The following is a 23,106-nucleotide window of genomic DNA, read 5'->3' on the forward strand; positions in this document are numbered from 1 at the left end:
GAAGTGTGTCCGGGCAACTTGTTAATTGTAGGAAGCATAGTTAGTAAGGGTATTTATAGACTACACCCACCCATGCACGCCCATGGTGGATTGAATGCATTTGGGTCATGGGCAGCCAATCTCGTGTGTCTATGATCCATGGGCATGCCCTAATAAGGTTGCGTTCATACCATCCGCGCTTACCATCTTTCAAAAGGTGGTATGAAGGGCTCTTGTTTGAGGTGGTCTAGTGGACACTGACACAAAAGATTTGTGTCCGGCTGATGAAGGCCGCCCATGCCATTACCAACTCCTCTAATGGCTGCAAGATTGGCCCATTTCATCTCCTCCAACTACTACACTAATCACAAGTTGGTGTCATAAATTAGCAGTCGGATGACAGCTGGATGGTGTGAACAACCAAGCTTGGAGACCATCCTCCAATTCTGTTTCCTCCTCAATGGGTGTGAGACCCAGCCTCAGAAGAAAGGTCCCTAAAGAAAGGAGACCACACCCACACACACACACACACACACACACACACACACACACACACACACACTCGGATGACCGCCGGTGGCTGGTGTGAACTACCAAGCTTCCAATTTTGTTTCCTCCTCAAGGGGTGTGAGCCGAGCCGGAGAAGAAAGGTCCTTGAAGAAAGAAGACCGAGACACACACACACACACATGTGCGCACGTGCACGGCAAGCGAGATTCTTGGGCCAAGGAATCATGTGTGCCTAGGACCCCAGAGATCATGACCCACAATGAAGAATCAGCTAGCTAGACAGAGGGAGTATCGATTGCAAACCGAGGGTAAGAGGGAAGAGGTTAGGTTGAGGGAGGGTGGGGAGAAAATGTGTGTGTGTCTCTTCATCCTTCATGTCATCGTCTTCGTCTTCTTCATTTTCATTTGTGGGCTTTGCTATTTCTGAAGCTTTACCATCGCCATAGCCATAGCCATAGCCACCACAGCCTCATCGCCATAGCCACCACAGCCTCATCGCCATAGCCAAGACCTCCTCCCTCCTTCCCCTTTCCATCCCAATGCTGCTTCCTGGCTCCCCCCTCCCTGCTCCTTAGCTTCTGGAGCTCATGCCGATTGCTCACCCCGTTTCTTGCACATCATGGAGTCTCCGCGCTCTCCTCAATCAGACAATTCCGTTTCTCCTCCCCCCTCCTCCTCCTCGCCTAGCCTCCCCTCGGAGTCGCCTCCAGGTACCCCCTCTCCTTCCTATCTTTTCATCGGGATTTGACTTGGTTTTACCGCCCGATTCCTTGGCGCGGTGGCGTGCATTCCACGCTAGGGTTCCCAGTTCAGCTTTGCAAAAGATTTTTGCGTGCTCGTAGGGAGTGAGAAAACACACTGCTTATTATGTTGATACTGTTTCCCGTGGCTTCCATTTGGTTGGGACACGCATTAGCGAATTATTAATCTATTCATTGCTACAACATCCACGCTTTTGGATCTGCCGTTTTAGTGCGGCTAAATAAAAATTTCTAGCGAGCAACCTTCTGCGCTAACAGGGCAATGCAGCTCTATTAATAACCTGCAAATTTCAACTGCACAAAATGCTTTTCAGCGACTTAATGCCCGGGTTGCACACGGGGTGCCTCAATTTGTAAGCCCTTGGGAGCTTAGATTGGCGATTCCCTTATGCTGCCTGGAGTATTCTCTATGGTTGCCATTTAGTCCGTTCCTTGACCTCGGTAAAATCTCAAATCTGCCGACGAGTGCGCTTCATATCTTATACTTGGACGATCTGAATCCATCTTTGTGATTTGACTTTTCCTAGATTTATTGGTGTTTGTAGTTCTACCGTATTCGTTTTGTTGACCAATTTTATTCGGTACTTTTTAGGCATGGGAACGGGGCAGGGAAATATTCCTAAATTTGTTTAATACGTATAACGATGCGCGCGCAGTAGAATTAATTTATTGGGAATATTGAAACTGAAAGAAGGCATATCAAATACCGCAGGATCCAAATTTGAGAGAGAGAGAGAGAGAGAGATTCTTAACGTCTCCCTAGCTACAGATTTTATGTAAGCTATTAAGGTGCATTTGAGTGGTATGTGTCCCCGTGAACGAAGTGCCCTTTTTGTGGCTGTGATCTGTTTGTAAAATGGGCTGAAGCTCATTTAACGAGTGCACAGCACTTCTTCCAATAGAGGATGATAACGAAATGTGCTGTAATAACAGCCTCGAATTTCTCAAATCTTATCATGGACTTGGCTTTCTCTCTTGATCTCCTAGTCATGTGCAGTATCCAGGGGTGAAGGGAGCTGTGCTTACCAGTGGGTCACAGGCTGAGGCATTTTGGATGCTGCTAACCTCTCCAAACCTGTGCACACTGTCTATATTGTAACGTACCTATGCTCTCAGCCGCTACGTGCTCATTTTCAAATCATGGATGGGATGGCATTTCTATTTAAATGGTTATTACCTTGTGGATCTATCATTGATATTATGTAGCTACCTACGCCTGGAAATAGTAATAAATAAAAGCAAGGTGATGCCTGCAGTACCTCTGGACTTTTATGAGCCTTTAGATTCTCACACCGTATGCAAAGCCCTTTTAATTCTGGACCACGATGGTCCAACCCTCCCCAATGTGTATATCTGAAGCGTCTCCCCCAATGAAGGTGGCTCATTCAGAGGAACTAGCACCTATGTCAAACTGAATCTGGAATAGAGAGAGAGTGTAACGTTCCTGAAGTCAGGAAAGGGATCAGTGTTAAGTGAAACTTGAATAGAGAATGAGAGTTAAGGCTTTAAACTTCATTGTCCATTTGATTAATTTTTAGACACACACAAGAAGAGCATTCATGTATTCAAAAGACCTAGAACAATATAAATGCAGCATTTAAATATCTGCAAAGCAAATTTTGAATGTGCCAAAAGTACGAATCAAACTTGATGAGTGGCAATACATATGCCACCATCTGTCTTTCGTAGCACTTGAAGGTTCTCTCCTCAAAATGTTTTTAACTTTTTGTGATTCTGGGAAAGAGACCATGGTGGGCAGGAGAACACATTGGTGCTACTCATTTATGTGCACAATTACTGTAGGGAGGTGATGGGAGGCAGCGCTCTACAAACTCCACCATATGAGGCAGGTTTAGTAGTCCATGCTGGCAGAGAAGGGGAGGAGGCTGCCAAGGCTGGACTTGAATGCCAAGCTCAAATGAGGGAGGAGGGCCCACTGCAAGCAAGGGGAGGATGAAGCTAGAGAAGGGCAGCTTGCTATCATTAAGAGGGACTAGCTGAGGAGCAGCCCTCTACAAGCAACGAAACAAGGGTCACAGATTGGCAACAAGAGGTAAGGGAAAGAGGATGCAGCTCATTTACGGTCATTTACAGAACTTCATGATGAGTCAGATACAGCAGTCCACATTCGTAACGAAGGGTGCAGGATGAGGCTGGACCTCAGCTGGCTGTTAACAAGGGGTAAGAGATTAAGGAAGGAAAATGGGCCACTTTCTTGAAGGGGTTTTGGACACATTAGGTTGAAATTTGGAACCACTGCCCAAAGCCCTATCCTTGTATTATTAGCTTCTTTTGGCCATTTTCAAGTATTTGAAAGTAGTTTTGATGGTCGTCTGGTGTATTTATGGACTTTTGTGCGTCAAAGACTTTGAACTTCGTAATCTAGTCTCTATATTGCTATTTTAAAGTTCAAAGCTCACAATCTAATGCTCAGTGAGCACTGAGGAATGAATACTTTGAAAAAAATCTTTGGGCTTATAGGTATTGTATGAAGCCATTTTGTGAATTTAAAGCTTGTTTTGCATAGTTTTCAGCATACAAAATGTATGCAGGGCATAAATTTGCATCAAATGAGACCCAACTCCCCTTATTCTTTTGAAACATTTTTAAACGTTTCATGTGTCCAAGTATTGAAACGTTTCATGAGCATCTGTTTATTCTATGGTCTACATACACTATTGGGTGCTGATAATGTTGTGGGGATGTCATAGCAGTGACTATTGTTATGCATGATGGAGTTAATGGTTTAAAACCTTATGGTGACTGTCATGAGGTTAAAACTGCAGTAATTGTTTTGTTTTTAGAGGATGAGCTTGGGAACGCTCTTGGATTCATCTCTCTCTCTCTCTCTCTCTCTCTCTCTCTCTCCCCCCCCCCCCCCCCCCCTTTACACACACACACATCCCATATATATATATATGGATGGGATGTGTGTGTCTGTATAATCTCTCCCCCATGTTATGCCTCAATCTCTGTACTAAGTCTGCTTAGAAAGCCTTCTATTTCGACCAGTTCATCATCAGTAGACTGATCCTCATTGTCACGAAGGTACTTCCTCCATTTGATGCGAGACTCTCTATGCACTTCACCCCTCCATGCATCTTGGCTTCTTTTGATTAAGCCTCAATCGCTGCATTTGACTTGCTTAGCCTCTGATGGTATAAAGACTTCAGCACCAACCAACATTTAATGCCTCAGTGGTGCTCGTTGCTTCTAAGAACCCCCCCCCCCCCCCCCCCCCCCGCTCCTTTTCGCTGCTACCTCTCTTCTCTGTGGGCAGTTTGTGATAAAATGACTTGGTTTCCTGCAATAATAACACACCCTGTTGGAACTATCAGAGTTAGTGTTATGATGTCCTTATTCGCTCCTTGTTCTATTTCCCTTTAAGGAGTCCCTCTGAGCTTAACTTGACTTGCCTCCTTGTTGGCTGCAAAAGCATGTCTTTCTCCTTATCTTGGTCTTCATTTTACAGCTTGGTCGCTCCTCTTGCACAAAGCAATGCACTCAGCTATTTAAGTGTCAGTGAATTAAACCTTGGGCTTCCACTGTGCATGGCTTTGCTTACCAAGTTATTTATATCTTCTTATTCTCTTCCACACTTACAGACCCTCTTCTTCTCTTTTGTCTTTTTTCCTTTTGTTCATTCGCTCTTTAAAATTAAAATTAGAACTGCAAGATTGGATATGTTCTACCCTATGAAAGTTTAATCTTAAGCTGCCAAGACTGTAAGGCTAATTAGGGGGAAACAAAATTCTTAATGTGTTTCTTACCTCGTCTCCTAAGCCTCACAGTCTGAGCATCATGACACTGCTAATTGCTTATCCTCACTATGGTTGCACAGAAATAGTAAATACTGCTATATCTGGCATCCGATTTCTTATATCAAATGCAGCAGCAGGATCAGTCATTGGGAAGGGTGGATCCACTATCAGCGAATTTCAATCTCAGTCAGGTGCCAGGATTCAGCTTTCTCGAAATCATGAGTATTTTCCAGGAACTTCTGATCGCATAATAGCTCTGAGTGGGACAATTAAAGAAGTTTTGACAGCTTTTCATCTGATTCTCTCAAAGATACTCATTGAGGTAAGACTGACATTTCCATTGTGTTTTAACTTTTTTATTTCACCTTTTTTGTGGAGGAGTGCAAACAGACTACGAACATTACCAACCATACTGATGCAAACGCTGCATCCGCTTCTAAATTGTTCTGTCTTCTTGTAGTTGTGCTGAACAATGAGTTCAAATCAACAGGAAAAGTATGTTTAAGAAATTTTGCTAATGTGGAAATGAGATGCAGCTCACTCTGGTAACGGAAGGAATCCTTGGTCTGTCTTAATGACTGTGGGCACTCATTTTTGGCTCCTTGTGTTTTTCTATATGTATCAACAGGTGGAAAATGATAACGGGCGTGACTTGAAGACAAATCAAGTTAAACTTATTGTTCCTAACAGTGTCTGTGGAGCAATTATTGGCAAGGGAGGTGCCACAATAAAGTATGTTATGGAGCTGCCTTTCCTCATGTGCATGCAATCAGTTTAAAGTGAATCGCTTTATAGCATAATATGTGTATGGGTTTGGAGTTTCATGACAGCCAAGTTGTGTAATTTTCTCCAATGGTGAGGTTCTTTGGTCTTCAACCCTTGAGGGTCACGATCTTGTTGAAACTTTTAGTGATGGTTGTCCTCACATCTAATCATGTGTGTGTGTTCTTCTACGGTTTAATGCTTCTACTTGGAGGATCTTACTGTGTCCACCTTCAACTATAGAAGGCGATTTGGTGATTCAAGACCTGCCTAGATAGCTGCGTCCCATTTAGGCTGTCCAAAACTCTTTTGGAAAGGTAGCCTGCTGTCCACTATGGACCCTCCACTTGTCCAACCCATCGAAAAATGGGGCATCGATTTCATTGGTCCCATAAGCCCAATAGCTAAGAGGACCGGGGCCCGATACATCATCCTGGCCACCGACTACTTCACCAAGTGGATAGAAGGAAGAGCCACGGTTAAGGCTGATGCAAGATCCACCGCCAGATTCTTATATGAACAAGCCATTACATGGTTTGGATGTCCGTTGGAGTTAGTCAGCGACCGACAACCTATGATTTGCATGGGCTATGGGCAAAGATGCGGCAAAAGGGTACACGACGACGGGTGCTCATGCTAGAGAATGCATTGCGGCGGTGTTCAGAATGATAGATTGTGTCTAATTATTACACCAAGAACCAGTGCGGTGGTTTTTCCAAGCCAACCTTCAATTTCAATGATCTGCATGGGTGTGGTGCCAAGTAATAGATTGTGTCTAATTATTACACCAAGAACCAGTGCGGTGGTTTCTCCAAGCTAACCTTCAATTTTAATGATCTGCATGGGTTTGGATGTTCGTTGGAGTTAGTTAGTGACCGACAACCTATGATTTGCATGGGCTGTGGGCAAAGATGCGGCAAAAGGCTGCATGACGACGGGTGCTCAGGCTAGAGACTGCGTTGCGGCGGTGTTCATAATGATAGATTGTGTCTAATTATTACACCAAGAACTAGTGCGGTGTTTCTCCAAGCCAACCTTCAATTTTAATGATCTCCTTCCCCCAGCCCATTTTCCCTTGATGGGAGCTCATTGGCTCAGCCCTAAGGGGGTCTTCTAGGTTCCTATCCTAGGCTTAGACCTAGACCTACCTAGAACCCTAAGACAGAAACACTAACCTACTGTTCTCTAGTGGGTACTAGTGAACAAGGACTGATTTTATGTCTTGACCTAAGGCTGGGAGACTAACCTACATAACTCGTGCCTGACTATCCCTGGACAAGGGCTCACAATGGGGTCACATACAACAAAATATCCTTGACAATCTTCTGCTGCGGGTACCCTCTGTTGTGATTTCTAACAATCGTCTTGTGCCCAAAGCTTACTAAACTCTAACAAGTTTTTTTGTAGAGACTCACAACCTTTCGAAGAAAAAGACACGGATGCTTAGTGAACCTCAAACCCTGTTGCAAAACTTCTTGACGCTTCTCTGTAGAGACCCTAACAAGAGGACATTTTTTGCACAACTCCTCAAGCAGTCAATACTTAAGGGCTTTGACCAATTGTCACCAATTGGCATTTCTTCCCAGAAATAAAGAGGAGTCTTTATTAAATTGACTACAGTCAAAGAAAGTTGACTTTGGTTAACTAAAATACATTTTATTGGTTTTACTTTTGCTTTGCATTGGTAAAAGAGAACTGTGGGGACGCCCACAAGGGACTAGGATTAGCCCAAGAACTACGAATGCATGCATTTCACTAACCTTTAATGGGTTAAAGTGTTGATGATTGTGTAAGACTTGGAAGAGTGCAAAAAGTCTCACAAATGATGGAGCAAGTGCCATAAAGCAGGTCCCACAAGGCCAAGAAGATGGCGCCATTAAGGAGGGCCCCATGGGGTTCTAAAAACATCAAGAAAGCTGCCCCAAGTTGGGCTAAAAGTAGGAAAGCTCAGCTTTTGTAAAAGTAGCTTTAGAAAAGCAGGTCTAGCTTTTGCTAGGCCAAGGCTATTAAAGAAGAGCCTCAGTGCTCCTAGATTCATTGAAGAGTTGTACTCCCCCTCTCTCAGTTTGTTTTGTTTCCAAGAAGAAATCTATTGCTGCCCCCCATCAGATCAAGTATCAGATGTTTTTTTTTTAAAATTATCTATAAAATTCGAAATCTATCTTGGTGATTATCTGCTGCGAATTGAGGATCCAAACTGAGTTTCTACCAGAAGAGACTCGTTTTCAGGGCTTCTCGGCTGATAATCAATTCGTTTTAGGGTTTTAATACTGATTACCAATTCATTTTAGGGTTTCAAGGCTGATTACCAATCATTTTAGGATCTCTAGTCCAATCTCTCACAATCTGTCAAAATCTCTCAATAACTCACCTCTCCATTTGTCCTACTCTCGTACTATACGCAAGAAAAACCCGTAATATTCAAGAAGTAAATCTCTAACATAATTCAAGTGCATGCAATTAAAAGATTTCAACCGTGGGACAATGAATGCAGGTATCAGCCACCTTCTTTGGTCCAATGGAAGTTCTTCAAGCTGGCTTTGGGCTACTCCAATCTGCTCTCCAATTGCTGGTCTAGTGGATGAACTATGATCCCTAGAAGGACTCTTTATATAGATAATAATAGGGGCCAGGAGGTCCCCAATAAAACTGCCCAGCAGCCTTGATATGGCCGACTTTTGCAGCCTCCACAACCGACTGGGGCCCAGCCCCTTGGTATGTGAAAACCGAACAGGCAGGCCCCCCTTGGCCACGTAGCATCCAGCCAGTGGCCCAGGCAGTTCTGCCCATGCCTGGACCACTGTTCTAGGCTTTCTTACTGGCCCATATGCCTCTCCAAACAGGTGCCTATGAGCCCTGTCGTTCCCGCCATCTGTCAGGCCACTTTCCAGCCCCTGGATCCATCGCTGCAGGTCCATACAGCCCCGTACGTGCTGTGTCAGCCTTCCGTACACTCTTTAGAGGCACTGAGGATGTTGACACCAGCTTCCAGAGAGTTGGCTCTGGAGCACTTGTTTTGAGTTCTGTTAATTCGTTCAAAAATGGGGGCAAATGTGGGCAGTGCCTATGGGGGCATGGCAAAAAGGTTGCAGCAGCCCCCAGGCTTCCAACTGTATTGGGCAGCAGAAAGCCTTATGGAGAAATGGACTTCTGAGCACAGGGAAGTATGCAAAGTGAGGAATGCGGGGACAGCCGAGCAGTATGGGAATGCCCAATCAGCTTATTTCAGCAAGGCATATGGCCATGGAACTCAAGAAAGAGATCGTCATGTATGCATTGCATGGAACCAACCTTAGATAGGGAGTACTTCGGGTGGAGGATGTTGACATGCAGACCCTCATCTCACAGTTGCATGTAACCAAACCGAGTACTTCGGGTGGAGGATGTTGACATGCAGCCCCACATCCCACCCAGTTGAGAGGATTTTTGGGCCTTGCCTCCTTCTACAGGCGTTCCATACGTCACTTTGCCAAAGGGAAAGCCCCTCTTGAAAATCTCATGAAAACTGATGTGTTTTTTGATTGGTATGCCCCCATTTTTCATGGTCATTTAATGTGAAGGCAGATGTTATTGACAAAGGATTTATGGCTGTTTTAAGGCAAGAGCATGGTGTGATAGGTTTTGAAAGCAGAAAGTTTCATGACAAAGAACTCACTTACCATGTTTATGATGAGGAGATGTTTGGCAATTCTACATGCTTTCAAAGAGTGGCATCACTACTTGTAATAAGATAAACTTCAAAGAACATATTTTTCATCATTTCAATGAATTATGGCGTTTGATGTCATAACTTAAAATGTATATACTTTTCATGGATCTCAATTCATGTTTTCCATTATGCTCTGTTAGCAACAAGAACTTGAGACTTAACGGCCCTTGGAACCCTTCTCATGATGATGCAGGTCATTTGTGGAAACATCAAATGCAAGCATCAAGCTTTCGCCTTTAGAGCAAACGATGCCAGGGCTGAGTGACCGTATTGTTACTGTATCAGGGACTCTAGATCAGCAACTGCGCGCAGTTGCACTTATTATCAATAAGCTTTCAGAGGATCCAAACTATAACCAGTTTGCATCTATCTCACGTTCGTATGCTGGTAAGGCATCTCATTAAAATGGGGTTCTGTCCAGACTCACAGTTTAATGTAGACGTCAACTGTCCAGCTTTGTAATACTGTCTTGTCTATTCTTATTTTCCAGGTGCAGCATCTAGTGTGTTAGGCCTGCGAGGTCGTCTTGCTGCTACAACAATTTCATCAATGGCCTACACACCCTATCCACCTAATGGTGTAAATGATAATTTTCGCACTAAGGTGGGTTCTCAAATTTTCAAACCATTTGTTGTACAATGTTTTCAGTTGTTTGAATGGTATGATAGTGAGTAGCAACTTCTAATTTTGGCAATTAAAGCAGTCTTTTAATGTGCCAACAGGTTTTATATTAAAGATAAATTATGCATCATGGATTGTAATTTTTTTCTGCTTTGATTATTGAAGAGCGCAGGTTAGTATCAAGGGAATAACTTGACTTCTTTGCAGGGTCTGATTCCTCCTTTGGTTCCTGTACATACATCACCCATCCAGCTTTCTGTACCTGTGGTGCCAGCAGGTCCAATGACCACTTCTGTAACTTTAGCTGTACCAGATGAGCATATAGGTGCTATTGTAGGGCGGGGAGGAAAGACAATCACAGACATTCAGCAGGTCTGCTTTTGTTTTTGAATGTACAATTCTACTTTGAAGTGTCGTGGCAACTTTTTTAATATGGTAAATCATCTGCTGGTTTCTTTGGCCATGGGCAGACAAGTGGTGTAAGAATCAAAATTTCTGACCGAGGTGATTTTTTGGCTGGCACAACAAACCGGTACATTTCTCAACTGTTGTTACGAGCATCAGTTTTTAGTTTTGAAGCTGACTATACTGATATTATAGGGTTTTCCTTAAACCTTGTCCATGCAGCAAAGTGACTATCACTGGAACTGCGGATGGTGTACGTCTGGCGCAGCAATTGGTTACTCAGAAAGTCCATCAGAGCCTGAACTCTGAGCTTGAGAGGTGACGATCGAACTGGTTTTTAGGCCATAAGTGAAATGTTTCCCTTACAAATTTCATTTATTTCAATTAGGGATATTGTGATGGAGTGGTCATAATGAGTTTGAGCTTTGGCCAAGTTACCTATTGTTTACATTGACTTCGTATTCCGCAAGAGTTGCAAAGATTTTTGTGTAGCTAGCTATAGAGATCTTGAGAAATCAGATGCTTTGAGCTGCGGAGACATTTGTTTCAATTCTAGGGGTACTCAAGTGTTTTGAGGATGGTTGATTTTATGGATCAATTCTATTTTGATTGTAGAATTTACGTTGAGGTTTGTAATGACACTTGACAGCATGGTGCTTTCATATCATTCACATCGAAGCTCACCAATCTTATCTTTATCAATGACTCAGATGTCTCTGGAGTGCATTTTATTGTTATTTTGATACTGCAAGTGTAGACACTTACCAGCAGCATTGTGCTTTATTCCTCACGCCTTTTATTTTGCTCCACACATTCAAGATTTCCAACCTTTGCTTTCAAAAGTGAAAAACTGGAATTTTGTATTGCACCAAAGTTTTGAATGGACCACTGCTATCTGACAAAGGCAACTGCTGTGGGAAGTATGCCATTTTTTGTCAAAGTTATAAAGAATCGGGAAGCAGATGTGGAAATTTTGTTTGGCTGCTAGCCAGTAGTTTGAGTGTAGCAGAATTGTGTGTGATAGACCAATATAAAGGTGAAAGCATATGTTAACTTTTGTGATTTGCTTTATTGGTGTCCATGTTGGTGAGATCGCGTCGTTGTACAGGTGTTGGTTTTCATATCGTGTTCTTGAGCCGACACTGTTGTTGTGGAAGTTGATCCATATTATTGTGTGTTGGCCGTTAACATTGAGATGTTGGAATGTGCCATCTGCATCGTAGACCGTCAGGAATGTCTACGTTCCCGCCGCAGGTCTCGTCTATCATCCCTTGTTTAAATGCCAGGGTTGCATGCAAGCTAGTTGTTGCTTGAGGGTTTGCGGGGGCTTTGACTTGTTTGTTGCATGACTTGCTTTTTTTGTCAATTGCATGGGGAATGAGAGTGTGGCCAAGCAACTTCTCGAAGACGTTTTGGTTGTGTTTTTATTGCTGTACATTCGTGTAGAAAAGGTGAGCGATGTTGGTGTGTGCATCCGGTCACCAAAGGAAAGTGTTGTTCAAGTATTGCGAGTCATCGTTGGTGTGTTGTGCAATTCTAATCTTGTTAAATGTTTCTATGAATTTTTGGTCTCTTTGTCGCATTGTTAATCTTAGTTGGTAGCATCATATGTTGTCTTCCTAGTTTGATGGTTGAAATAGGTTGGTGGAAGCCTTGGGCTTCTTGAATATCCATGCATCTCTAATGGGCCTTGCTTGGCATAGATCTCTGTAGAATATGACGTCCAATCCGTTGAATGGTTTTGAATGAGTATGCTTGATTGATCGAAGTCGTGTGTCAATTAGGTTTAGCATACTTTGTCCAAGTAGGGATACTTCATAAAAAACGATTAGCCTTAGATTTTTATATTGTGCACCAAGTCTATCGATCTTTTTATATGTGAGATTATTTGTCACTTGAGATAGAAGTGGCAAGAGTAGGGCTGCATGGGCACCTATGTTAAATGTTGCCTTGCTTATATATGCCATTAATAATATGGATGGCAAGTTGACGTTTGACTTGACCGCTCGTTTGTAGGTGCAGAGTAGTCCTTGCACTATTGTTTGCAAGGTAAACATTTTACCACTACTAGCGTCTCCCGTTAGAAATAGGTGAATCGATTCCAAGAAAGAAGTTTCTCTATGCAACTTTCTTCCCCATGATGCTCTTGTTCTTTGAAACAAAGAAACATGTAGTAGCTCCCACTTTGCGATTCTCTGGTAATTGCGATTGGCTATTTGAGAGTATTTCCTCTCTCAAAGAATAGTGATGGGAAGCATAGTCCTTCGTAGTGGGAGTCTTTAAAATGATTGAGGGGAATGGCCTACGGATGTCGCAATTTGTGTAATAGAGTCATTGTAGTCAACGACTTGTGAAGTAAATAGCCCATGCAATAGTGTATCTGTGTCAAAATCGTCATCGCAGTTTGGATTGTTTGAGGTGGCAGTCAGTGGCTTTTGCTTGCAAGGTGTGTTGCATTGAGGTGATGTGATTAATCCAGTCATGGCTAAGTGTTATGTTATTCCACACACAGTGGCGTTGAGATAAGCTTCCTTAGCAACGGTCGGACCAAAGCGCTCATGTAACAATGTTTGTATTCTAGCTTTCGCTTAATTCCTACAAGCAAGCATCCATCATCATTGTCTGAGGAATCGTGACAAGGCTTGCTGTGTGTTTTCAACACTTTCCATCATGTAAATTATGCTTCCTCGTAGATTGTATTTTCCCTCATAGTTTAGCTCTCTGATTTGTGCAAATGGTATCTGTACGGAGACAAGGCGTGCTTCGATTGGATTAAGCTTTGAGACATTGCGTGTAGGCTCAGTTGGTTGTAGCACTGATTTGAGAATAGCTTTGACATTCCCGTATGGAGCTTGCTCTAACGGTTTTCTTTAATACTTAATAGAAGTCTCTTTTTTGCCAAAAAAAAAAGAAGAATAGCTTTGATAATTTATCGGAGCGAGAGACTTCGCACAAGTATTACAAATCTTAGATTTGTCTTATTTGAATTCTCGATTAAGATGGGTATATGTGTTTCTAAGAGTTATGGTGGTTGTTTCACTTGGCTCTTGCAGTTGCTTCTTGAAGAAAGATTTTTGCAAGAAACACATGGATTACAAGGAGTGTCGATAATAAGCTAAAAGTATTGCAAGTTTTCTTCTCGAGTACAAGCATTTGCTGTTGTGTTTCGCTCACGTCCAGGATTGCTTGCGATGTGCTTGCTTGTTGATTTCACATTCTTCAAATCTTTACTTGTGTATGCTTGTCTATCATCATTGTTGTTGGACAGAGCCTGTTGCAATCTGCAACAATATGTTTGTTGCTGCTCATGGTTTCTCCTTCTATTAAACTCTGTAAAATAGCACATTCTTCATGACCTCGTTTGCATTTTTGGCGCATGCTTTGTCTACGAGGGAAAACAAAGTGACCGTTGTCAATCATGTCGAATAGCAAGATATCTTTTGGGTTGGTTGATTTCAAACTTGGCTTATAGTTTGTGCTGCACCTTTTCTAATCTCTTTGTAAGTTGTAAGTTGCAAGTCCCAACTAAACATACATTTGGTATATAATGAAGCAACATGTTGGAATTGGATATTGTTTGCAAAATCCTTGAGGTGCTTTCTCTTAGATTATTGTCATCAAAGGTGAAGTGATAAGTGTTCAAGAAACATTTCCACACCGATAGTACATGCAGTTTTTAGACACAAACCCAAGATAGATTTTAAGTTTTCAACATTATGCTTGTGTTCAAGTAAATGAGCCAACACCAATAAGATGTCTCTATTGGAGGGAAATGGCTCGAAGAAGTTCAAGTCAATGTCCAATGTATCTAGAGTCTCCACAACGAGATGTTCCATCTTCATAAGAATGTAGTGGACCTCTAGAAGCATGTAACATTTAGCAAAATGTGAAAGTGGTTGTGGTAAATTGTAGGAGTCAATGACTTTGAAGTGGAATGTAGTAGCAAACGTTTGATCTAAATAGATGCAAGAATTGTATTAGATCAATGTGAGTGGAAGACTATATATCAAAGTGCAAATTAAAAAGGGAACTTATTATGGAAGCAATAGAACTTATGATCTATTACTAGAGTACATCTACAAAGTCTAGATGTTTTACATAGAATAACTCAAAATCATCTTGAAGTCCTAGATAAGTATTACTCAACAAGATTCAAAAATGGAAGAAAAGAGTATATTGCAAAAGAGTCTATGTTGCTTATTTATGAATGTCACTATGGAATATACAAAACTAATTACAACGTAGTAGATACATACGAAAGAATACCCAGAAAATGTATCTTTACAAAGAGTCTATATTTCCAAAATTGGAAAATTGTACTAGTGACTTTGTTGAACTACAAAAACCAATAGCTAACTTGAAAGTGCTTTATAGCAAAATAAGATTCTGAGAAAAGACTTTTTGTGTCCTCAAAAGAGTTGAAAGGTAGTAGCTTCTTTTAAGACGATCTTTTGGGAGAAGAGGAAACTGCGTAAGGTTGCTAATTTATGTACCCATCTTAGGCTGGTAATCAACAATGTGACCTTGATTATTAATTGAAAATGTGCCAACTTTTTTGAAAGCACTAAGTGTCACCTTCGCATTCAAAGAACTTTTGGAGTAAAGTGAAAGAACTGCTTATGAAAAGCGAATATTTTGTCAACATTCATTTCTTTGAGTAGAACATTTGTTTTCGTGCTGTCCCTCAATGTGATTTTCCTTGTAAACTTACCGATTGACTAGTTGCAACATGCTACTTACATTCATAATAGAAGCGTTGTCCCCCTTGGCAACTTGTTGTCATTGTTTCTCCCAAGTGCAGGTTCTGAGGGTGTTGGTCACCTATAGTCGTGTCATTGCTTGTTGTGGCAGAGGTGTTCACAAGTGTAGCATAGGTCCTCGGGTCGTTTTCCAGTGAGAGGTGTAGGCTAAAGTGTGGAAAGCAGATCTCATGCGCGCGTGGGTGAGAAAGAGGGCTTGATCATAACGTTTGATGAAGGCTCTCGCCTCCACGGGAGTTCAAGGGTTTAGAAGGGGATTTCAGGGTTAAAAAGGGGACACGGTTGAGAGAGCTATCTAGGAGTTCTAGGGTTCAGAGAGGGTTACAGGGTTTACGAGGAGTCCAACGTTGAGGAGTGGAGAGCCAGTCTCCTTCGCAGATTCGATGGGTAAGGGTTGAGGAGGGAGGAGGGAGGAGAGGAGGGAGGAGGGAGAAGGGAGGGAGGAGAGAGGAGGAGGGAGGAGGAGGAAGCCTCAAGAGGGAGGAGGGAGGAGGGGGATGAGGAGAGAGAAGGAAAGAGGAGGAGGAAGGATGAGGGAGGAGGGAGGAGGAGGGAGGAGGAGGAAGCCTCAGGAGGGAGGAGGGAGGAAGAGGGAGGAAGGAGGACGAGGAGGAAGGAAGGAGAAAGGAGGAAGGAGGAGGAGGGACGAGGGAGGAAGGAGGAGGAGGGAGGAGGAAGGAGGAGGGAGGAGTAGGGAGGAAGGAGGAGGAGGAAGGAGGAGGAGGAAGGAGGAAGGAGGAGAAGGAAGGAGGAGGAGGAAGGAGGAGGAGGGAGTACAAGGGTAGGGAGTGCAAGGGTAAGAACATGCTAGAACACGATAGTGTCGTTGTTGTCCTAGACTGCACTTCTGGCCCTTGTTGCCACAGGGTTAATAACTCCCCTGAACCGATTTGATTACTTATCCTTGGGTTATGGTTGAGTCTGCAGACGATGTTGTGCTGCTGTTGTCTCTACCCAATGAGTATGGTAAAGATGGTGTCGGTGATAGATGGAGCGAGCTTGTTGTCAATCTTTTCCTTGTAATCTAACGAACCCCGTAGATTGCTTGCTCAATTTTTAGGAAGCTAGTGTCAACCATTTCTTCAAAAAAACACACACAGTGCCCTTGAAGAGATACGGCTCTTTGAAAGAGGTGACTTGTTGTTTGAGCATCTTTTTGTTGATTTGGATTGAAGCTGAGGTTGGGTAAAATGGTCATCAATGGTGAGGGACACCTCTAGGATTAGTGCTAAGGCTTCACTGTATTTTGCACTTTCCTTGAGTGTTTTGTCATAAGTGCCTTGAATAATTGATGCATGTTTGTCCAAGGCTCTGATGAGTGTTTCTTGGCTTGTCCATTTGATCTTGGAGTTTCTATTGATTAGCGGCTGATTGCGAGGAGCATCTACACTATCTCAATCATGATGATTGGCATCCCACCGGTAGCGACGGGGTATCGCATTAAATGTGGGATGCCTTCGAAAGGAAGATGGAGCTTGTAAGTACTCAAGGAGGTATTTTTTGTTGAGCAGCTTTGGTCTACGTCAAGCAAGCTGTGGCTCCAATTTGTTACTGATGTCTAGATTGATTTGCGCTTGGCAGATACTCATTGAAATTCTGGAGAAGTCCCATTCTCCTCTTGACTGCATGTCTGGATATTTCCTCTAAAAGTCACCAATGGGATTACTAGGCATGGGAATCCTATCTGTATCCTATTGCAACTCCCATGTGGGTGTGCGATTTGGATTATCCAATTCTTGAATCTCATTGATGGAATCATTAATGGTGTCTTCCATTGAAAACTCAAGGGAGATCTGAGGAATATGTGGTCTTGGGGGAGAGGACAAGCAGCATAATGCCTTTCTTTGTTTTTCTCACATAAAGTGAGAAATCTGCCTTGGAAATCTGAAGGCCAATAGTGACAAGATACTGTCCTATCTTGTCAGTCCATGCTCTGGGTGCTTGCTTAAAGCCATACAAGGCTTTCTTTAACTTGCAAACAAACTCAAGATGAACAGCATGAACCTTGCCTGGTGGCTACTCCATATAGACCTCTTCTTGCAAATCACCATGAAAGAAAGCATTCTTTACATCCATCTGATGTAAAGACCATCCCTTTGATGCAGACATAGCAATGACTGCTCTTACAGTTGCCATCCTTACAACCGGACTGAATGTTTCTTCATAATTAATGCCATATGTCTGTGCATACCCCTTGACAACTAATCTTGCCTTGTATCTATTCACAGAACCATCTACATTGTGCTTCACCTTATAAACCCAATTGCAACCAATTGCATTCTTGTCTTTAGGCAAAGGCACCAATTCCCATGGAGTGTTTGCTTCCAAGGCATCCATTTCTTCATCCATGGCTTTGTCCCATTTTTCTTTTCCCATGGCTTGCTAAAAAAAAGTGGGTTCTGGTTCATGTATCACTTTGACCATATAGGCATAGTGAATGGCTGTAAATCCATCATATTTTAGCCTATCCAAAGGATACCTAGCTCTGGTAGACCTGCACAAAATAGGCTTACTACGAGGTGCTCCCAAAACATCCCTTGTCTTCCTTACTCCAACTGTAACAATAGAAGGAATACCCAACTCATCATTAAGGCTCTGTTCTGAGCCATTGGATTCACCATCCACATAAGAGTGACCTGCATTCACATCAACCATGGGCTGATCTACTTTCTCTTTTTCTTTCCTTTTGCTATCAAGCGACCTTTATTTTTCATATCCTCAACAAAGCATCCATGAGGATTAAATCTGACGTGCAAGCCCTGCTCAACCATTTGACCAACAAAAACTAGGTACTTGGTGATATTTGGGACATGAAATACATCAGACAAGTATTTCTTTTTTCCATCCTGCATAGACAAAGGAATTTTACCAATCTGCACAATAGGATGTGCAGTATCATCACCACTCTCCACAAATCCTGGTCTTTCCATTTTCCTTGCATCTTACATCCATCTACATGACCTGTCATGTGGTTTGATCCACCTGAGTCAACATACCACACATCATTGCTTTCTTCTGCACTTGTCACAGAATTGGTCATGTGTTGCACCATAAACAGATGCTCATTTTTGTCATCACCCTGTCTACTAGAGGATGCATAATTGCCTTGCTGCAATTTTCCAGTCATGATGTCATTCTGCTTTTTATAGCAGTCTTTAACCATATGACCCATTTTACCACAGTAGTAGCATTCAACATTGCTGTTTGCATTTTGGCCTCTCTGCCATCCACCATGACCTCTTTGGCTCCGCTTGCCTCTAAAGTTACCACGTCCTACTCCATAGGACTGGTTTTCTTGAATTTGCTGCATATTTTGATTGCAGCCACGGCCTCCAAATCGGCCTGCTCTTTCCCTTCCAACATTTGAGTAGAAGACAACTTCTTTTGAAGTTCCTCCTGAAGAAAATGCACCACCATTTCTCTGCTCTTTAGAAATTAGAAGAGCAATCAACTCCTCAAAATCAGAAAAATTCTCACGGACTGCAATGGATGTCCGGAATTGTACATAATAATTTCCTAGACCATTCAAGGGCACAAAAACTAAATCATCATCTTCCACTGGCGACCGAATAGAAGCAAGTGCATCTGCAATCTTCTTCACCTTCATGTGGTAGTCATTGATGCTCATATTTTCTCTTTGCACATTATGCAACTCCTGCTTGAGCTACATTTTCCTGGCTCGTGTTTTTGTGCTATACATTTTTGTCAAAGTATCCCATGCCTCCTTCAGCGTGCTTGCATCCTGAATATGCACAATCATAGAATATAAAATACTGATAGACATCCAATATATAGCTTTTCTGGCTCTCTCATGCCAGCCTTTAAATGCCTGCAACTCCTGTCGATTGGGAACATTAGGAATAACTGGTTCTTGTTCAGCTCCAGTAATGAACTCCCAATAGCCTTTTTCCTTAAGGAAATTCATCATTCTAAACTTCCATGCTTGGAAGTTGTTCTTGTCAAGCTTTTCAGTGACAATCTGTGAAAGAGCATCAGACGCCATTACAGAACACTGCAAAAAAACACTTCTTCTACCTCATAAGGGCAATCTGCAAACCCGACGAGAGTGGTATTTAACCAAAAGTTACTTCCTAGTGACGATTATGCATCAATAGGCAATAAGAATGATTCTGTCACTCCTAATATCTTTGCGCATAGGCATACAATGTAATTTTTGCGATAACTTTTCACCGACATGTAGAACAGTGGTCGGATAGCCAAAACATGGCACTTTCCTGAGTGTCTACGGAAAACTTCCGCCACCAAAACAAGCCCCAAAATGGCCTCTCCTCTAGCATATACTGCCCTCTCACCACACCGTGAAGGGCGTCCCAATCTGAGACAGTACACTCTTGCACTTTCCGGCTGCGCTACCTGCAGAGATTTGCTCCCAAACTCGAAAAAAAGGAAAGCAACACTGATCCTCTTACTAGGACACCACGAACTTGGTTTGCTTTCTTGAGCTCCTTACCACAAACCGAGCTCTGATACCATGTGAAGAGAGTGTGAGAGAAGAAAGGAGTCTCACTTGCAGCTTTCTCACATACACAATGGGGGAATATACACAAAGGTGGAGGCTGAAAACACTTTCCTCTTCTTAGTTGTGAAAGCCAAAAGAACTCTGAGTACAAAAGAATAGGTGAACCCTATATGTGGGTCTCAAACCAAACTTAGCTAACTAAGGTGGCATACTGACTGAGCCACTAACTAGAGTACATAAAGATAGCTGTCATCCAGCTATTATTCATGGGTTGTGTACCAATCGCATCTACAACTAATAAGTCAATGACATAAATGCACAACGATCACCTTGGCATATCAAGAGTGGAGATCGATATCTCAACAAGCCATGGGAAAAGAAAAATGGGAGAAAGCCATGGATGAAGAAATGGATGCCTTGGAAGCAAATGCTACATGGGAATTAGTGCCCTTGCCTAAAGACAAGAATGCAATTGGCTGCAAGTGGGTTTTGTTGGAAGGCTGAAAGGAAAGAAAAGAGTGGACACAAACTCATAATACTTGCATTACTTGCTTGTAGAATGAAGAAGAGTGAGGTCCTTAAGTAGGCACCTCATACATGCTCATTGACATCACTGATGACTTCAGAGCTCCACAATCATCTCCTCAATCTGCTCCTAGATTCTCTCAATCATCCTATGTGGCTCTCCACCACCTAACTGTGCTTGTGGGCACCTAACTGTGCCTCTAGCACTCACACATAGAAACATAAGGTGTGCCTGAGGCATACACCTTGAGATATCCCAACAAACCCCCCCTCAAGGGAATGCCTCAGGCTATGTCAAGGATACATCTAGTCTCATAGTTTCTCATGCCATCTCATGGTGGTCAAGGATAAATCTATGGCTAGGTTCTCATGCTAGCAAGGGTTCCCATGGGTGTAAGGTAAACAAAAGGGATACAAAAAGACCTTCCAATGGTTATTTCCCCTGCATGTACATGCACACAATGTCTGCAGGAGGTACCATGGAATAAAACATACACATGGCCTACATCATAAGGTGACCAGAGGTGTTTACAAAACACACAAAACACAATAGTTTATTTTCATTCATTTTGGAGGACTATCCAGGCTGAGTACCTTGACATAAAAAGAGAGATCTGGAGCATACATAGAGATGTGTTTAAAATGCATAATCTTCAAAGGATGCCTCATCTTGTGGAGGCTCATTAACTGTAAGTAGATTTGCATTTTCTGTCTTTGCTTTGGCTCTGCAAAACTTCTCATTATGGTTGTTCTTGCCACAGTGCTTGTATGGAATAATTTTGAAGCAGTCCTTTGAAAGGTGATTTGTCTTTCCACAGTGATTGCAAGGGCTATACTTGCCCTTCTGGACTTTTACAGCATAAGCAATGTCATTGCCTTTCCTGAGCTCCATATGCCTTTCTTCTTCTTGGAGAGCAGAGATAATACCTTCAAGATTAGGATTAGGAATATTTTTCAAAGTGCTAACAATGTGATCATAATCTTCAGGCATACTCTTAAGTAACACTGCCATAGCATCATCTGGAGTAATAGGAGAATTGATAGAAGCTAATTGAGTCATAAGACTCCGCATATAGTTGACATGAGCTGCTAAAGTAGTACCACTAGCCATCTTCAATTCAAAGAAAGAGATTTTAAGTGATAGTTTAGAGATGTGAGTGCTAGCACCAAAAATCATGTCAAGCTTCTGCCAAGCTTCCGAAGGAGACTCCAAGTCAGAGATATGGTGAATCTAATCATCTCCTAAAGCAAGAGCAATGATACCGTATGCTTTTTCTTCTCTAGCTGGATCCCTTTCCGGTCGTGTCAGTGTTGAGGATTCTCCAGCATTGGAGGCCGTAGAAGAAGCGGTAGGAGTCGGTTTGACAAGTCCCCATAAGTTCTCCCTCATCAATGCAAATTTCACCTTCATCTGCCATGTGTGGAAGCCCTTTCCATTGAACTTCTCGAGATTAAATAGGGTAGCCATGAGAGGGTCTAACCCAGATATTGGGCAGTGTCTATCTCTCTTACAAGGAAAAAATAACTGAGACTTCCAAAATATGAGCACTTGATGTAGCAAAGACTAGTGACCAATATTCAAACAATGATGCTTCTTCTTACATGCTTCATAGAAGTGGGTGAAATAAATACTTTCCAATCAAAACCAGGTCTAGTAATTCAAAACAAAACTGAAGCCACACTTGTATTGAAGTTATTGAAAGCTTCAAAAAACCAGAAATGCTAGAGTAGCATTTTATGTAGCATCATCTTCAAAAACTTGTCCAAAACTGTCAAAACTGAAAAGCTGAACTTGGAGGGCTTGTAGCTCACTCTTCAAAGCAAGGAAAAGAGGGCTTTCTGAAGCAAAAGAAAGCTCATATACCAGAGAGGGTCCAGCATAGAGGTTGGATGAAATGGTGCGCACTTTTGCCCGGGAGAGTTGCTACAGGCTGAAACTGAGTTTTGATGATTTCTCCCTCGTTACTGAACCAAATGACCTGAAAAATGGCTCAAAATCTTCGTCTTGAGGTCGCCCATCTACTCCTAAGAGGGCTCGGGCAATGGCGGAGCAGGCAGGGAGTATTGAGCAATAGAAGAAATTCGCTGTTTGGAGAATGGCAGCCACCACAGACGTTTTTTCTTCAATTGCTTGCAGGTGGAAGTTTGCCCATACTAAAGGAGTTTCTAGCTCAGAGGGTTTGGGCAATGGTCATTTGTAGGTGGAGAACCAAGCTCTCAAAGATTTGGGAAGAAAGAGGAAAATGGAGAAGAAGAAGATGATGATGTGGCAGAAATGGGCTCAAGGGGGATCAAAGGGCTCTGATACCATGTTGGAAGGCTGAAAGGAAAGAAAAGAGTGGACACAAACTCAGAATACTTGCATTACTTGCTTGTAGAATGAAGAAGAGTGAGGTCCTTAAGTAGGCACCTCATACATGCTCATTGACATCACTGATGACTTCAGAGCTCCACAATCATCTCCTCAATCTGCTCCTAGATTCTCTCAATCATCCTATGTGGCTTTCCACCACCTAACTGTGCTTGTGGGCACCTAACTGTGCCTCTAGCACTCACACATAGAAACATAAGGTGTGCCTGAGGCATACACCTTGAGATATCCCAACAGGTTTATAAGGTGAAGCACAATGCAGATGGTTCTGTGAACAGATACAAGGCAAGATTAGTTGTGAAGGGGTATGCACAGACATATGGCATTCATTATGAAGAAACATTCACGCCGATTGCAATGATGGCAGTCGTAAGAGTAGTCATTGCTATGGCTGCATCAAAGGGATGGTCTTTACATCAGATGGATGTAAAGAATGCTTTCTTGCATGGTGATTTGCAAGAA

General features: G+C 42.6%; 1 protein-coding gene across 4 annotated transcripts; it reads left to right on the forward strand.

Annotated features, from left to right (window-relative positions):
• Positions 1-851: 851 nt before the first annotated feature.
• BTR1L (binding to TOMV RNA 1L (long form)) lies at positions 852-14,048 on the forward strand. 4 transcript variants are annotated; one of them, XM_087389747.1, is made up of 9 exons: positions 852-1,199; positions 5,092-5,333; positions 5,640-5,743; positions 9,676-9,869; positions 9,973-10,085; positions 10,311-10,475; positions 10,574-10,635; positions 10,731-10,826; positions 13,901-14,048. In XM_087389747.1, the coding sequence occupies exons 1-9, from the start codon at positions 1,109-1,111 to the stop codon at positions 13,935-13,937; spliced, it is 1,104 nt and encodes a 367-aa protein (XP_087245873.1). In that variant the 5' UTR covers positions 852-1,108; the 3' UTR covers positions 13,938-14,048. The 4 variants fall into 4 exon arrangements, with proteins under 4 accessions (XP_087245873.1, XP_087245872.1, XP_087245870.1 ...); XM_087389746.1 differs by lacking the exon at positions 13,901-14,048 and adding an exon at positions 13,562-13,634; XM_087389744.1 differs by lacking the exon at positions 13,901-14,048 and adding an exon at positions 11,219-11,381.
• Positions 14,049-23,106: the final 9,058 nt, after the last annotated feature.

Source organism: Dipteris shenzhenensis, chromosome 18 (genome assembly GCF_047967505.1).
Source record: "Dipteris shenzhenensis isolate YYH24624 ecotype China chromosome 18, Dip_SZ_1.0, whole genome shotgun sequence".
Taxonomy (NCBI): domain Eukaryota; kingdom Viridiplantae; phylum Streptophyta; class Polypodiopsida; order Gleicheniales; family Dipteridaceae; genus Dipteris; species Dipteris shenzhenensis.